We start from the raw sequence: 14,009 nt of genomic DNA, 5'->3' as shown, positions 1-14,009 counted from the left end.
ATTCTTCGCACCTTCGGCCGCGGGGCATGCTGTAGAATTAGTTTTGGTTTAGTTTAGAGAATCACTCTCTCAGCAAAACACGCCCAGTGTACTGGAATCCAGTAGGAGAAACAGCCTTCCATTAACATCGTGGCAACACTTCAGTGCTTCGCTGATCTGATGATCCACAGGCGATTGGCACTGGCTTAATCTCGCTGCCAAGCAAAGAATTGTTAAATAACGGGGAATTCAACAGCACAGATTTTGTTTGTAGATGATGAATATTTGTATAATGTGGCGAATTCCAACCTGCTCAGATAAGATGTTAAACAGAGGTACCGATCAGATGAGGTCAAAGCTCCCAAGGCATTTCTTGCAAGAGCAGTGGAATTAACCCTTATGTTCCAGCCAAGTTCTACCATTGTTGGCTGCATTCTGCCTCCTTTAATCTGCCTCCAGTCGACACAGCTTGAATTGGATACAGTTGACTTCCCTTCCTGTCCTAAATTGTGTAATGTTGCTGGGTTAAGCACCACTGCATTTAGCTGCAGAGATTGCTGCACATGTGAAAGGATTCCTGCCTTGTAGCTCTGCTTGGTAGCGAGTGCTATCACTGACCCACAATCTCTTCAGTCCCGTTTTCACAGGCTTTTCTGAAAGGTTCACATTTTAGGGTGAAACTGCATTCCTGGTTTCTGCCCAAAGATCATTTTTGTTTTGAGCAAATTCCCGTCAACCATTTTTTTTGAAAGGGGTGTTACTGGAAACAGTTCTCCAGTGAGGGGTTATGTCACTGTCTGCCCTGCAACCCTGGGTGCCTTACAATGCTTTACTGTAGTAGCCCCCAACCTGAGCCATTCACAAGCAGCCTGCCAGCATGCAGGTGACACCTTGAATGTCTGTGAATAGCCACAACTCTGACCCCAACAGCAACACAGCAGTCACACCCTGGCTTCCACCAGCCTTGGTTACTACTGGCAGGGTGACCCCGACACACTCCCAGTCCCGAATTTTCCTCAAGACATATTCTGCACTGTCCAGCCCTCTCCTGGACAGCTCAGATATTACAGGTCCATTGAGGGGTCAATATGCAACCGTTTGCGTAACTCCAGTTGAAGTAGCAAACGGTTCAGTTTAAACACAACACTGGATTAGTTTTTGATTAGAAAATAAAACAAGTTCATTTAACCACGAAGAGACTTTAAGCGAGTACAAGCATAAGGCATTAAAGCCAGAAATAGTTACACAAGAAATAAAGATAAAATGCTTTCTAGCAGCTAAAACTTAACAAACTAGACTTGGTTCAAGGTAAAATCCTTACCATGGGTTCCCAGCAATGTTGCTGGCCAAACTGTCAGGTCAGGAACTCCTCCAAAGTCAAAGGGCTGGTTTTTTTGTCATCTTAAGTAAAAGAGAGAAAGGTAGAGAGAGAACCTGGGGTGTTTTTGCCCCTCACTTTTGTAGTCCAGTCACCCTTTGAAATGCATCTTTCTCAGGGCTACCTCTAGATAAAGTTCCTTGCAGCTGTGAGAACAGAGCCATGGGTCTCGTGGTGAAAGAGGTTCCATGTGGTTGTTTGCTAAAATGCAGATCGATCTGCTCCTGCCCCATTTCGTTGCCAAAGAATGGCCATGTGACTGGGGATCAGTAGTTAACCATGATGACACCTGGGTAGAGGCCTGGGCTTGTCCTTCCTCTTTGAGGAACTGGTTTACCCGCCTTGCTGCCTCAGGGAGCCTGTTTACTAATATGTAAATTGAGGTAAACATACATTTCTTTGTTTAGGACAGTGGAGGTAAGTGCTGCCTGGCGGGAGGCTGTACCCCAGCCCTGACCCCCTTCCCAGAGCCAGCACCCCAAACCCCCTCCTGCACCCCAACACTCTGCCCCAGCCCGGAGCCCCCTCCTGCACACAAACTCCCTCCTAGAGCTTGCACCCTTCCTGCACCCTAACCCCCTCCCCCAGGCTCAGCCCAGAGCCCCCTCCCACACTGTGAACCCCTCGGCCCCAGCCTAGAGCCCGCACCCCCTCCCGAATCCCAACCCCCTACCCCAGCCTGGTGAAAGTGAGTGAGGGTGGGGGAGAGTGAGTGACGGAGAGAGGGGGAGATGGAAGAGTTGGAGTAGATTCTGGGTTGCCCTTAGATTCAAAAAGTGAGCTTGGGCATAAAAAGGTTGGAGACCACTGGTTTAGGACAACGCTGTTTAACAACTTCTGCCTAGTCAGGGCTATGTGGGTTTGAACATGTGCTAAGAACATCACATGGGGAATTCATTACTTTACATGTAATGTTGCTACATACATTTTATAGTGATATTATTAACCAGTGAGTTATTAGTTTTCAAATGATATCTCACAAGATGTATTTTGTACAAAGATTATTACAGTAGCATGTAGGGTGTGAATACAGGGGTGCATTCAGTTACATAGGCCACATACTGTACAAGGTGTGTGGTGTAGTTGTTAGTTACTGTGGCAACTATAACACTTGCTTTTCCTGCCTCATTTTTAATTTTAACTGTGCAACATAAATGTAGTTTGTGCATTTAATAGGTGCTGTGGGTAAAATACTTTGGAGCTGCTATGTTCATGGCATATGCACAGAGAAGTTTAGATAAAAACACAAAATACTTTTGCTGGAAGGTTGCAACATAATACTTCTATTTCCCAGAATTCTGAATTCTAACATGCAAGAATCACAAACAGAGCAAAACAAAGCAGGCTGCTCCCTAGGGCAGCAAAGCACAACTCACCCCACCTTACTCTAGACTGGATGTCTGCAGCAGACTGAATGCTTAAGGCCCAGGTTTCACACTTCCCTACAGAGTCCCCTAATCTGCCAGCAGGATCTGGAAACCCCTTGCAAACTTAGAGTGATAGCTTCTAATTTTAACACAATTTGCAGTACCCCACAGGAGCCTTCTCCAAAGAGAGGTGCTACCGAAATATATTATTAGCCTTCTAGCGAAGATTTGCTGGGATGCTCAAGGGACAGCTGTGGGAATGAGAGAAAGAAAGCATGTCAAGCGGGGAACGGGGGGAAGAAATACATTTTGATTTTAGCTGAAAGAAAAGCCTCTTTATTTTTAAAGCTTGGTATGTTTAAACAACACCTCTGCAAACAGGTGATCCACAGGGAAAGGGACCAAGCAGTATAAAAATATCTGGTTTATCGGTTGCTTCTCAAAACAGTTTATGTGGAAGCGCTGATCCCTGGGTTAACTCTGGATGATGATTGTCCTTGTATCACATCTGAGTAGCTTCAAGGACAGGTGAGGACGGCAACTGCTGCTAGGAGAGGCTTTGGAAAGAAAATTCTTACAGAATCTAACAAAATCAGAAAATCTCCTGATTTTGTTTATTTCAGACCTCAGAGCCTGAGGTGGCATGTTCCAGTTGATGGGAAACATCACAGAAATGTGCAGGAAGGCTTGGTTGTATTTTGAAACTTCCTTAAAAATAAACCTCTCTTGTGTTTGAGCCACTGTTCCCTGCCGGGCTGTCCCCTGGGGTTTGGATCTCTTTAGATCTCTGACTCATAGTGTTCAAATAGACCTCCCCCACCCCAAGTCCCGCAGCGAAGGGAGACCGAGGGCAAAGAAAATGCTGTGAATGCTGCTTTGGGGCTGGACGCCATGGAGGAGGCAGGGCGTGTGCCCTCCAAATCCTACAGATCCTGGGTACATATAGGCTAGAGATACTGGCACTGTAGAGAGGGGATGCTGCTTTCTAGGGCTGCTCTTCCTGCCCTGCAGAGTCCTAGAGCCCGGGCTCCAGCCCAAGCCCAGAAATCTACTCAGCAATGAAACAGCCCCACAGCCTGCGCCCTACAAGCCCGAGTCGGTTGGCATAGGCCGGCCGCGGGTTTTTCTGTGCTGTGTAGACATACCCTCAGTCTACTTAGCTTACCAAAAAGAAGGTTAAGGAGTGACTTGATTGTAGTCTATAGGTACCTACATGGGGAACACACACGTGATAATGGGCTCTTCAGTCTAGCAGCGAAAGGTTGGAAGTTGAAGCTAGACTACTCAGACTGGGGATAAGGCATAAATTTTTAACAATGAAGGTAGTTAACCATTGGAACAATTTATCGAGGGTTGTGGTGGATTCTCCATCACTGACCCTTTTTAAATCAACCTTGGATGTTTTTCTAAAAGATCCGCTCTAGAAATTATTTTGGGGCAGGTGTGACACAGGACGTCAGACTAGATGATTGCAGTGGTCCCTGCTGGTCTTGGATTCCATGGAACTCAGAGCAAGAGGCAGTTCCTGTCCCAGAGACCTTACAGTCTAACTTAACCGAGGAAAATGCAGACGGTTTTAAGGCTTCTTCATCCCAGTGGTGAGAACAAGGATTCCCTTTCCAGCACGTTTGCTAAGTGAGCTACCAAAAGGCCAGTTTCCAGCAAAAGTCATTTCTAGCCTCCCATCATCTACAGTTTCAAATGAATTCAGAATTCTCCTTTGTTTTGCTTCCTGGCCTAACAGTTGTACAGTGTTGCTGTGCACTGTTGCATACCTGCTGACTGCCACCCCCAGAGGTGGTGCATTTCCCAGGAGTGATCACTGATGGGGTGTGGAGATGTAGGAGGTTCCTATGTCCCTAATCTGGCTGTTTCTGGTGGGGCTTTTTTGGTTTACAAGCAAGGCCCTGGCTTAGGCCTGCTGGTCCCTTTACAGGTGTGGAAGCAGAAGTGGCAGAAGAAAGGCGAATGGTTTGGAGGAGGTGGCAAATGCTTCGACAGGGGCTCAGATACCTGCTTCAGATGCGGCGGAACGGGGCACTGGGCCTCGGAGTGTAAGGGCAGAGGTAAGGCTTTCTACCTCCCCCGGCCAGCTGGGCCAACCTGAAAAAGCAACAGCCCACATCACAGATACCTGCACTGGTGTCGGGAGCTGCTGCATAAACAAGGACGCTGTGCTCGGGACAGCCATGCTTGGCAATAGTAATATTTTGGGAGGTTGACGTGTGGCCATGGGTCAGCTGGATGCATGGCAGGGTGTGTTCCCGGATTTTACTTTATTGCACGAACAGGTTAGGTTATAAAGTTCAACCCACTTTACCTTTTAATGCTGGATAAATTACAGCAGCAGCATGAGATAAATGTTAGCTGTGCAGCAATGAATGCGAATGCAACACAAGATCTAATGAATACAGAGAGCCCCCAGGAGTGTAGGACAATAAAGACTGTGGCTTGCCAGAGGCAATAGGGAACTTTGCCAATGCCAAGCATCAAGAGGAGTAACAATAGGAATCTCTCCTCTCCCCTCCTGCTGGTTTCAGGACATGGCCTTTGCGGGAAACCTCTCAGAGGAAGAGACTGAAAAGATTAAGATTGTTACCTCGGAGAAGAGAAAAATGGACATGTTAAAAGTCTATAACCCAATGAATGGCCGAGAGAAGGAGATCGAGAGCTTCTGCTCTCCCTATCTCACAGCACAGGAACAAGGGGACACTCAGTGACATTGAAAAATGGGAAACTGATCAAAGGAAATACGTTTACAGAAAACATGTAACTAGATTGTGGAACTCACTGCCACAGGATGTCATTGTGGACAAGAACCTAGCAAGACTGAAAAAGGGATTGGAATGCCTATGGATAACCAGAGAATCCAGAGTTAGAGTAGTTCATGTAAAAGAGAAGTACTGGAAGGGACATCAAACCTCCTGCTTCAGGGTTTAAGCCAATCTCTAACTACTAGAGACCAGGATGAGAGCTAATGTAGGGGCAGATTATCCCACATCTACTGCAGGGTTCTTACACCTTCCTCTGAAGCATCTGATGCTGGTCAGAGACTGGATACTTTGGGTCTGATCCAGTCTGGCAATTCCAGTGTTCCCAAGAAAAGTGACTGGTCCTGAAAGCGTTTGTCCAGGCCACCAGCTTGCAGAGAGCTAGATATTGGATCTTATTAATCATTTCATGGTCTCGGTCCCATTTTACCTTTTTCTCTCCAATTCAGCTAGATGTATGTGTGCATTTGGGGCAAGGAGCTCCTGGCCCTCAGAGACCGTGTTCGGGCTTTGGAGGCCAGGGTGGCTGAGCTGGAGGAGCTAAGGGAGACAGAGAGGTACATAGATGACTTTCTGGGACACAGTAGAACGGTCCCACCCCTGGTCTGACAGCCTCTGTGCTGTTGAGGAGGATGAAAGCCTCAGGGAAGGAGAACATTGGACTAGATGACGACCTGAGGTCCCTTCCAACCCTGATATTCTATGATTCTATGAAATGACCCCATAGTTGAGACCCTCATAGAATATCAGGGTTGGAAGGGACCTCAGGAGGTCATCTAGTCCAACCCCCTGCTCAAAGCAGGACCAATCCCCAATCAAATCATCCCAGCCAGGGCTTTGTCAAGCCTGACCTTAAAAACTTCTAAGGAAGGAGATTCTACCACCTCCCTAGGTAACGCATTCCAGTGTTTCACCACCCTCCTAGTGAAAAAGTGTTTCCTAATATCCAACCTAAACCTCCCCCACTGCAACTTGAGACCATTACTCCTTGTCCTGTCCTCTTCTACCACTGAGAATAGTCTAGAACCATCCTCTCTGGAACCACCTCTCAGGTAGTTGAAAGCAGCTATCAAATCCCCCCTCATTCTTCTCTTCTGCAGACTAAACAACCCCAGTTCCCTCAGCCTCTCCTCATAAGTCATGTGTTCCAGACCCCTAATCATTTTTGTTGCCCTTCGCTGGACTCTCTCCAATTTATCCACATCCTTCTTGTAGTGTGGGGCCCAAAACTGGACACAGTACTCCAGATGAGGCCTCACCAATGTCGAATAGAGGGGAACAATCACGTCCCTCGATCTGCTCGCTATGCCCCTACTTATACATCCCAAAATGCCATTGGCCTTCTTGGCAACAAGGGCACACTGCTGACTCATATCCAGCTTCTCGTCCACTGTAACCCCTAGGTCCTTTTCCGCAGAACTGCTGCCTAGCCATTCGGTCCCTAGTCTGTAGCTGTGCATTGGGTTCTTCCGTCCTAAGTGCAGGACCCTGCACTTATCCTTATGAATCTCATCAGATTTCTTTTGGCCCAATCCTCCAATTTGTCTAGGTCCCTCTGTATCCTATTCCTGCCCTCTAGCGTATCTACCACTCCTCCCAGTTTAGTATCATCCGCAAATTTGCTGAGAGTGCAATCCACACCATCCTCCAGATCATTTATGAAGATATTGAACAAAACCGGCCCCAGGACCAACCCCTGGGGCACTCCACTTGACACCGGCTGCCAACTAGACGTGGAGCCATTGATCACTACCCGTTGAGCCTGACAATCTAGCCAACTTTCTACCCACCTTATAGTGCATTCATCCAGCCCATACTTCTTTAAGTTGCTGACAAGAATACTGTGGGAGACCGTGTCAAAAGCTTTGCTAAAGTCAAGAAACAATACGTCCACTGCTTTCCCTTCATCCACAGAACCAGTAATCTCATCATAGAAGGCGATTAGATTAGTCAGGCATGACCTACCCTTGGTGAATCCATGCTGACTGTTCCTGATCACTTTCCTCTCGTGTAGGTGCTTCAGGATTGATTCCTTGAGGACCTGCTCCATGATTTTTCTGGGGACTGAGGTGAGGCTGACTGGCCTGTAGTTCCCAGGATCCTCCTTCTTCCCTTTTTTTAAAGATTGGCACTACATTAGCCTTTTTCCAGTCATCTGGGACTTCCCCCGTTCGCCATGAGTTTTCGAAGATAATGGCCAATGGCTCTGCAATCACATCCACCAATTCCTTTAGCACTCATGCAACTCGTCCGGCCCCATGGACTTGTGCATGTCCAGCTTTTCTAAATAGTCCCTAACCACCTCTTTCTCCACAGAGGGCTGGCCGTCTACTCCCCATGTTGTGATGCCCAGCGCAGCAGTCTGGGAGCTGTCCTTCCAGATGATGTCGTGGTATCCTCTCCCACTGAGGATACCTCTCCAGGGGAGGGAACTCCAGTTATTAGGCAGAGACTGGTGGTAGTAATGGGCGATTCGATCATTAGAAACGTAGATAGCTGGGTTTGCGAGGACCGGGAGACCTGCATGGTGACTTGCCTGCCTGGTGCGAAGGTTGCGGATCTCTCGAGACATCTAGATAGGTTTATGTGTAGTGCTGGGGAGGAGCTGCTGGTCGTGGTACATATAAGAACCAGAGACATAGGGAAGGATAGGAGAGAGATCCTGGAGGCCAAATTTAGGATGCTAGGTAAGAGGTTGAAGTCCAGGACCTCCATGGTAGCATTCTCTGAGATTCTCCCAGTTCCACGTGCAGGGCCAGTTAGACAGGCAGAGCCGCAGGGTCTCAATGCGTGGGTGAGATGATGGTGTAGGGAGGAGGGGTTCAGATTTATAAGGAACTGGGGAAACTTTTGGGAAAGGGGAAGCCTATACAGGAACGATGGGCTCCACCTAAACCAAAATGGAACCAGATTGCTGGTGCTTAAAATTAAAAAGGTCGTAGAAAAGTTTTTAAACTAAGGGCTGGGGGAAAAGCCAACAGGTAGAGGTGCATGTGGTTTGGACATACCTTTGGGGAGGATCTATTAATGGAGATTCTTTATGCCCTAGTAAGGAGGAGAGGATGGAAAATGATAAAATACGGGTAGGATCTGATGAGAAACAGTCAAATGAAAAAAAGTCCCATTCAATTACATCATGTAATGGGAGACAGCTAAAAAGTGACAAGTTCTTAATGTGCTTCTATACCAGCGCTAGAAGTCTAAATACTAACATGGGTGAACTAGAGTGCCTCGTATTAAACGGGGATATTGAGATAATAGGCATCACAGAAACTTGGTGGAATGAGGATAATCAATTGGACGCAGTAATACCAGGGTACAAAATATATTGGAAGGATAGAACAGGTTATGCTGGTATGGGAGGGGCACTATATGTGAAAGAAAGCGTAGAGTCAAATCAAGTAAAAATCTTAAATGAACCAAACTGTACCATAGAATCTCTATGGATAGTAATTCCATGCTTGAATAATAAGAATATAGCACTAGGGATATATTACAGACCACCTGATCAGAATGGTGATAGTGACTGCGAAATGCTCAGGGAGATTAGAGAGGCTATGAAAATAAAAAACTCAATAATAATGGAGGATTTCAACTATCCCCATATTGACTGGGTACATGTCACCTCAGGACGGGATGCAGAGAAAAAGTTTCTTGACACCTTAAATGACTGCTTCTTGGAGCAGCTAGTCCTGGAACCCACAAGAGGAGAGGCAATTCTTGATCTGAGTGGAGCACAGGATCAGGTCCAAGAGGTGAATCTAGCTGGACCCCTTGGTAATAGTGACCATGATACAATTACATTTAACATCCCTGTGGCGGGGAAAACGCCACAGCGGCCCAACGCTGTAGCATTTAATTTCAGAAGGGGGAACTACACAAAAATGAGGAGGTTAGTTAAACAGAAATTAAAAGGTACAGCACAAAAAGTGAAATCCCTGCAAGCTGCATGGAAACTTTTTAAAAACACCATAATAGAGGCTCAACTTAAATGTATACCCCAAATTATAAAAAACATAGTAAGAGAACCAAAAAAGAGCCACCGTGGCTAAACAAGAAAGGAAAAGAAGCAGTGAGAGGCAAAAAGGCATCCGTTAAAAAGTGGAAGTTAAATCCTAGTGAGGAAAATAGAACGAAGCATAAACTCTGGCAAATGAAGTGTAAAAATATAATGAGGAAGGCCAAAAAAGAATTTGAAGAACAGCTAGCCAAAGACTCAAAAAGTAACAGCAAAAAAATTTTTAAGTACATCACAAGCAGGAAGCCTGCTAAACAACCAGTGGGGCCAGTGGATGATCTAGATACTAAAGGAGCACTCAAGGACAATAAGGCCGTTGCGGAGAAACTAAATGAATTCTTTGCATCGGTCTTCATGGTGGAGGATGTGAGGGAGATTCCCAAACCTGAGCCATTGCTTTTAGGTGACAAATCTGAGGAACTGCCCCAGATTGAGGTGTCATTAGAGGAGAATTTTGGAACAAATTGAAAAACTAAACAGTAATAAGTCACAAGGACCAGATGGTATTCACCCAAGAGTTCTGAAGGAACACAAATGTGAAATTGCAGGTCTACTAACTAGTCTGTAATCTATCATTTAAATCAGCTTCTGTACCAAATGACTGGAGGATAGCTAATGTGACGTCAGTTTTTAAAAAGGGCTCCAGGGGAGACCCCGGCAATTACAGGCCAGTAAACCTGACTTCAGTACTGGGCAAACTGTTTGAAACTATAATAAAGAACAAAATTGTCAGACACATAGATGAACATAATATGTTGGGGAAGAGTCAACTTGGTGGTTGTAAAGAGAAATCATGCTTCACCAGTCTACTAGAATTCTTTGAGGGGGTCAACAAGCATGTGGACAAGGGGGATGCAGTGGGCATAGTGTATTTAGATTTTCAGAAAGCCTTTGACAAGGTCCCTTCCCAAAGGCTCTTAAGCAAAGTAAGCTGTCGTGGGATAAGAGGGAAGGTTCTCTCATGGATTGGTACCTGGTTAAAAGATAGGAAACAAAGGGTAGGAATAAATGGTCAGTTTTCAGAATGGAAAGAAGTAAATAGTAGTGTCCCCCAGGGGTCTGTACTGGGCCCAGTCCTATTTAACATGTTCATAAATGATCTGGAAAAGGGGGTAAATAGTGAGATGGCAAAATTTGCTGATGATACAAAACTACTCAAGATAGTTAAGTCCCAGGCAGACTGCGAAGAGCTACAAAAGGATCTCTCAAAACTGGGTGACTGGGCAACAAAATGGCAGATGAAATTCAGTGTCGATAAATGCAAAGTAATGCACATTGGAAAACATAATTCCAACTATACATATAAAATGATGGGGTCTAACTTAGCTGTTACCACTCAAGAAAGAAATCTTGGAGTCACTGTGGATAGTTCTCTGAAAACATCCACTCAATGTGCAGCGGCAGTCAAAAAAGCGAACAGACTGTTGGGAATCATTAAGAAAGGGATAGATAATAAGACAGGAAAATATCCTATTGCCGCTATATAGATCCATGGTTCGCTCACATCTTGAATACTGCGTACAGATGTGGTCACCCCATCTCAAAAAAGATATACTGGACTTGGAAAAGGTTCAGAAAAGGGCAACAAAAATGATTAGGGGTATGGAATGGCTTCCGTATGAGGAGAGATTAATAAAACCGGGGCATTTCAGCTTGGAAAAGAGACGGCTAAGAGGAGATATGATAGTCTATAAAATCATAACTGGTGTGGAGAAAGTAAAGAAGGAAGTGTTATTTACTCCTTTTCATAACACAAGAACCAGGGGCCACTCAATGAAATTAATAGGCAGCAGGTTTAAAACAAACAAAAGGAAGTATTTTTTTCACACAACGCACAGTCAACCTGTGGAACTCCTTGCCAGAGGATGTTGTGAAGGCCAAGACTATAACAGGGGTCAAAAAAGAACTAGATAAGTTCATGGAGGATAGGTCCGTCAATGGCTATTAGCCAGGATGGGCAAGGATGGTGTCCCTAGCCTCTGTTTGCCAGAAGCTGGGAACGGGCGACAGGGGATGGATAACTTGATGATTCCCTGTTCTGTTCATTCCCTCTGGGGCACCTGGCATTGACCACTGTCAGAAGAGAGGATACTGGGATAGCTGGACCTTTGGTCTGACCCAGTATGGCTGTTCTTATGATGTCCCACAACCTGATCAGCCATAAACAGCTTAAAACTTGCTTTGGTCCTGTAGTCTAGCCATTAGTGTAGGATTGAATATAGCAGATCCTGGACCTTGGACCAGTTCCCAAGTGACAAACACAATGACCAGTGATGCCCTATGCCTCCATTAGGACATGTATCAGTTTTGTTTCTTTAAAGCATTGGTGTGAAATGTGTTGCATGTAGCGATCAGGCTACTGAGTGTTGCTTTGCAATGGGTACGCAGTTGGCTCGAAGTGCTGTGTCTGTTCAGGGCTGGCAAATTTACATGCTGAGACAGAGAGGCCCTGGCCTTCAGAATCCCCTCCCTCCCATGACTGCCACCCCTGTAGGAGTGAGACTCTTCCTGCCTTGCAGGGCTAGCTCCAGCTGTTGACCCACAGCTGGAGGAAAACAGCGAAGCTATTGAAGAGGAGATGCCATTGCCCACTCTGGAAGAAGTGGCCCGGATGACTAACACGGCTTACAGCAAGATCTCAGGTGAGACTCTAATGGCGCAGACGTTAATTGTTCCTTGGTTTGCTCCCTGGGTAAGTCAGGAGGGCTGGCTTCGCTTAATGGCGGGGGCACGTCTGCCTTGCTCTCCAGTGGCTCCTAGAGGCTGGTCGTGGAGTAGCAGCGCTATCCGTGACTAGCTGGAATGTTAAGTACTTGTATACAGTTTTCTAGCTGCACCTGTAGAAGGAAAGCTGAGATGGGAGCTTAGAAGGGTGCATGTTAAAGGGAACACAGTCCTGGATGGGTGACAATGTGACCTTTCGTGGAAATAACAGCAGTCTGGACTGTCACCTGCTGGTAAACTTTGTGGTCTCTTTTTTTAATTGAACTAGACTGCAAAGTATTTTGGAGGAGCAAACAAACATGGTTGCAACCCTACAAAAACAAAGGGTTTTTCTCTCTAACTCTTTCTAGTCCTGGACTGGGCCTTTCTGCTATGTGCTTGTGAGGAAGCAGATGCGTGGATCTGCTCCCTTCTCAGTGCAATGAAATTTTGAAGACCCTAGGGCGAGCCGTCAGCCAAAATCCTCAGTGGGGGTCCTGCCAGGGCTTGGCTCTCAGACAGCAGGACTCTTGCACGTATTGTAACGCTAGCTCATCCGAATCCAGTACGTGTGTTTGTAGAGCGCTTCGCGCAGCGGGGTCCTGATCAGTGCCTGTGGCCCCTGGTGTTGTGGCAATACACCAATCAATACGAAATGGTCCGAGCTAGAGGGGAGAGACGAGGCAGAAGAACGTTGGTGCGCCCCTCTTCTGTCTGCAGTGGGCCTCAGCAGCTGACTACATCCCTTGAAGCTAGCTCCTGGTCTGTTACCATCACTCCTTCTCTTCACCCCTGCTGTGCGGCCTGCTTCGCACATTGATCTATCTCCGTACTGCAGCTAGTGCTAGGGTCAGCAGCTTAGGGAAGCTGCAGCCACTTCCATCCTGTCTCTGCCTAGACGTGGGGTGCAGTTTGTATCTCCCGCAAGACCCATTTGATTTGTAAAGTGTTAATTACTCCATCCTGCCCACTAAAGAGTGCCATAGCCCTGTTCAACTCACTCTTGTTTGGCTTCCAAAGAGCAAACCCTGCACAAATGTCCAGGCTGACTTGTCTTGTAGATGAAAGAAAGCAAGGAAGAATAACAGCAGAGTCTCCAGGAGAGTGCTCTGTGTGTGTCTCCTTTGAACTTTCTTGCAGCAGCTCTGAGAACAAAAGGCCTTTCTCTGTATACGGCCAGCTCTTAGAAAAGTGCATCACACAGACAACAAAAGCATCCCCGTTTCCCTCTACACAAAAGCTGTGGTGTTTGTATTGGAGCTGATATGCTCCGTGTGATGAAGTTTCAGCGTGTGATGATGCCCCTATGGTTTTAGAATTTGCTGATGCTTACGTCCAAGCATAACTTCTTCTAGCCACAATACAGACTGGGTTATTGTTATCTGAGTGGCTGGCAGCCCAGAGGGGGAGCTCTCATTAATTCTGAATGCAAAAGACCTTGCTGTAAGAGTTCTTTACAACAGAGCACTAAAGAGGATTGTCTCTGTCCATCCAGGTGCTTATAACTCCCACCACTAAAGGCCTCCCAAAGAGTGGAAAAGAAGAAGTCTCTTTCATGTTTTCCATCCCAGACTGTAGAGGAAACAGCTCGATTGCTTTATAGGTTTTCTTTGTCTTTGGTGGTATATGTTTGCATGTGTGGGTATGCTGTGTGTATGTCAAGACATTGTTACAGGAAAGCTACACTGAAGCAATGAGTCTCTCACTGAGTCCTGAGCGTGGCGAGGCCCTGGTCTCATATCTCCCGAGGAAGCCAGTTCCAGTCTTGGCCCAGCTCCCAGGAAAGTTCTGCC

General features: G+C 46.4%; 1 protein-coding gene across 4 annotated transcripts in view; it reads left to right on the top strand.

The window, feature by feature from the left end:
* The window catches only part of RECQL4 (RecQ like helicase 4), a 45,611-nt gene that overhangs the window by 13,787 nt on the left and 17,815 nt on the right, over positions 1-14,009 (top strand). For all 4 annotated transcript variants that reach the window (XR_006288327.1, XM_043538955.1, XM_037891865.2 and 1 more), the window contains exons 8-9: positions 4,661-4,790; positions 12,033-12,155. Coding sequence is in view for 3 of the 4 variants with exons in the window: in XM_043538955.1 (XP_043394890.1) it covers positions 4,661-4,790; positions 12,033-12,155 (253 nt within the window). In the remaining variant the exon portion in view is untranslated. The remainder of the gene's footprint in view (positions 1-4,660; positions 4,791-12,032; positions 12,156-14,009) is intronic.

The sequence above is a fragment of the Chelonia mydas genome, chromosome 2 (genome assembly GCF_015237465.2).
Source record: "Chelonia mydas isolate rCheMyd1 chromosome 2, rCheMyd1.pri.v2, whole genome shotgun sequence".
NCBI classification, from domain to species: domain Eukaryota; kingdom Metazoa; phylum Chordata; order Testudines; family Cheloniidae; genus Chelonia; species Chelonia mydas.
Note: the sequence above shows the minus strand (reverse complement) of the source record. Positions and strands in the feature narration are given on the sequence as shown.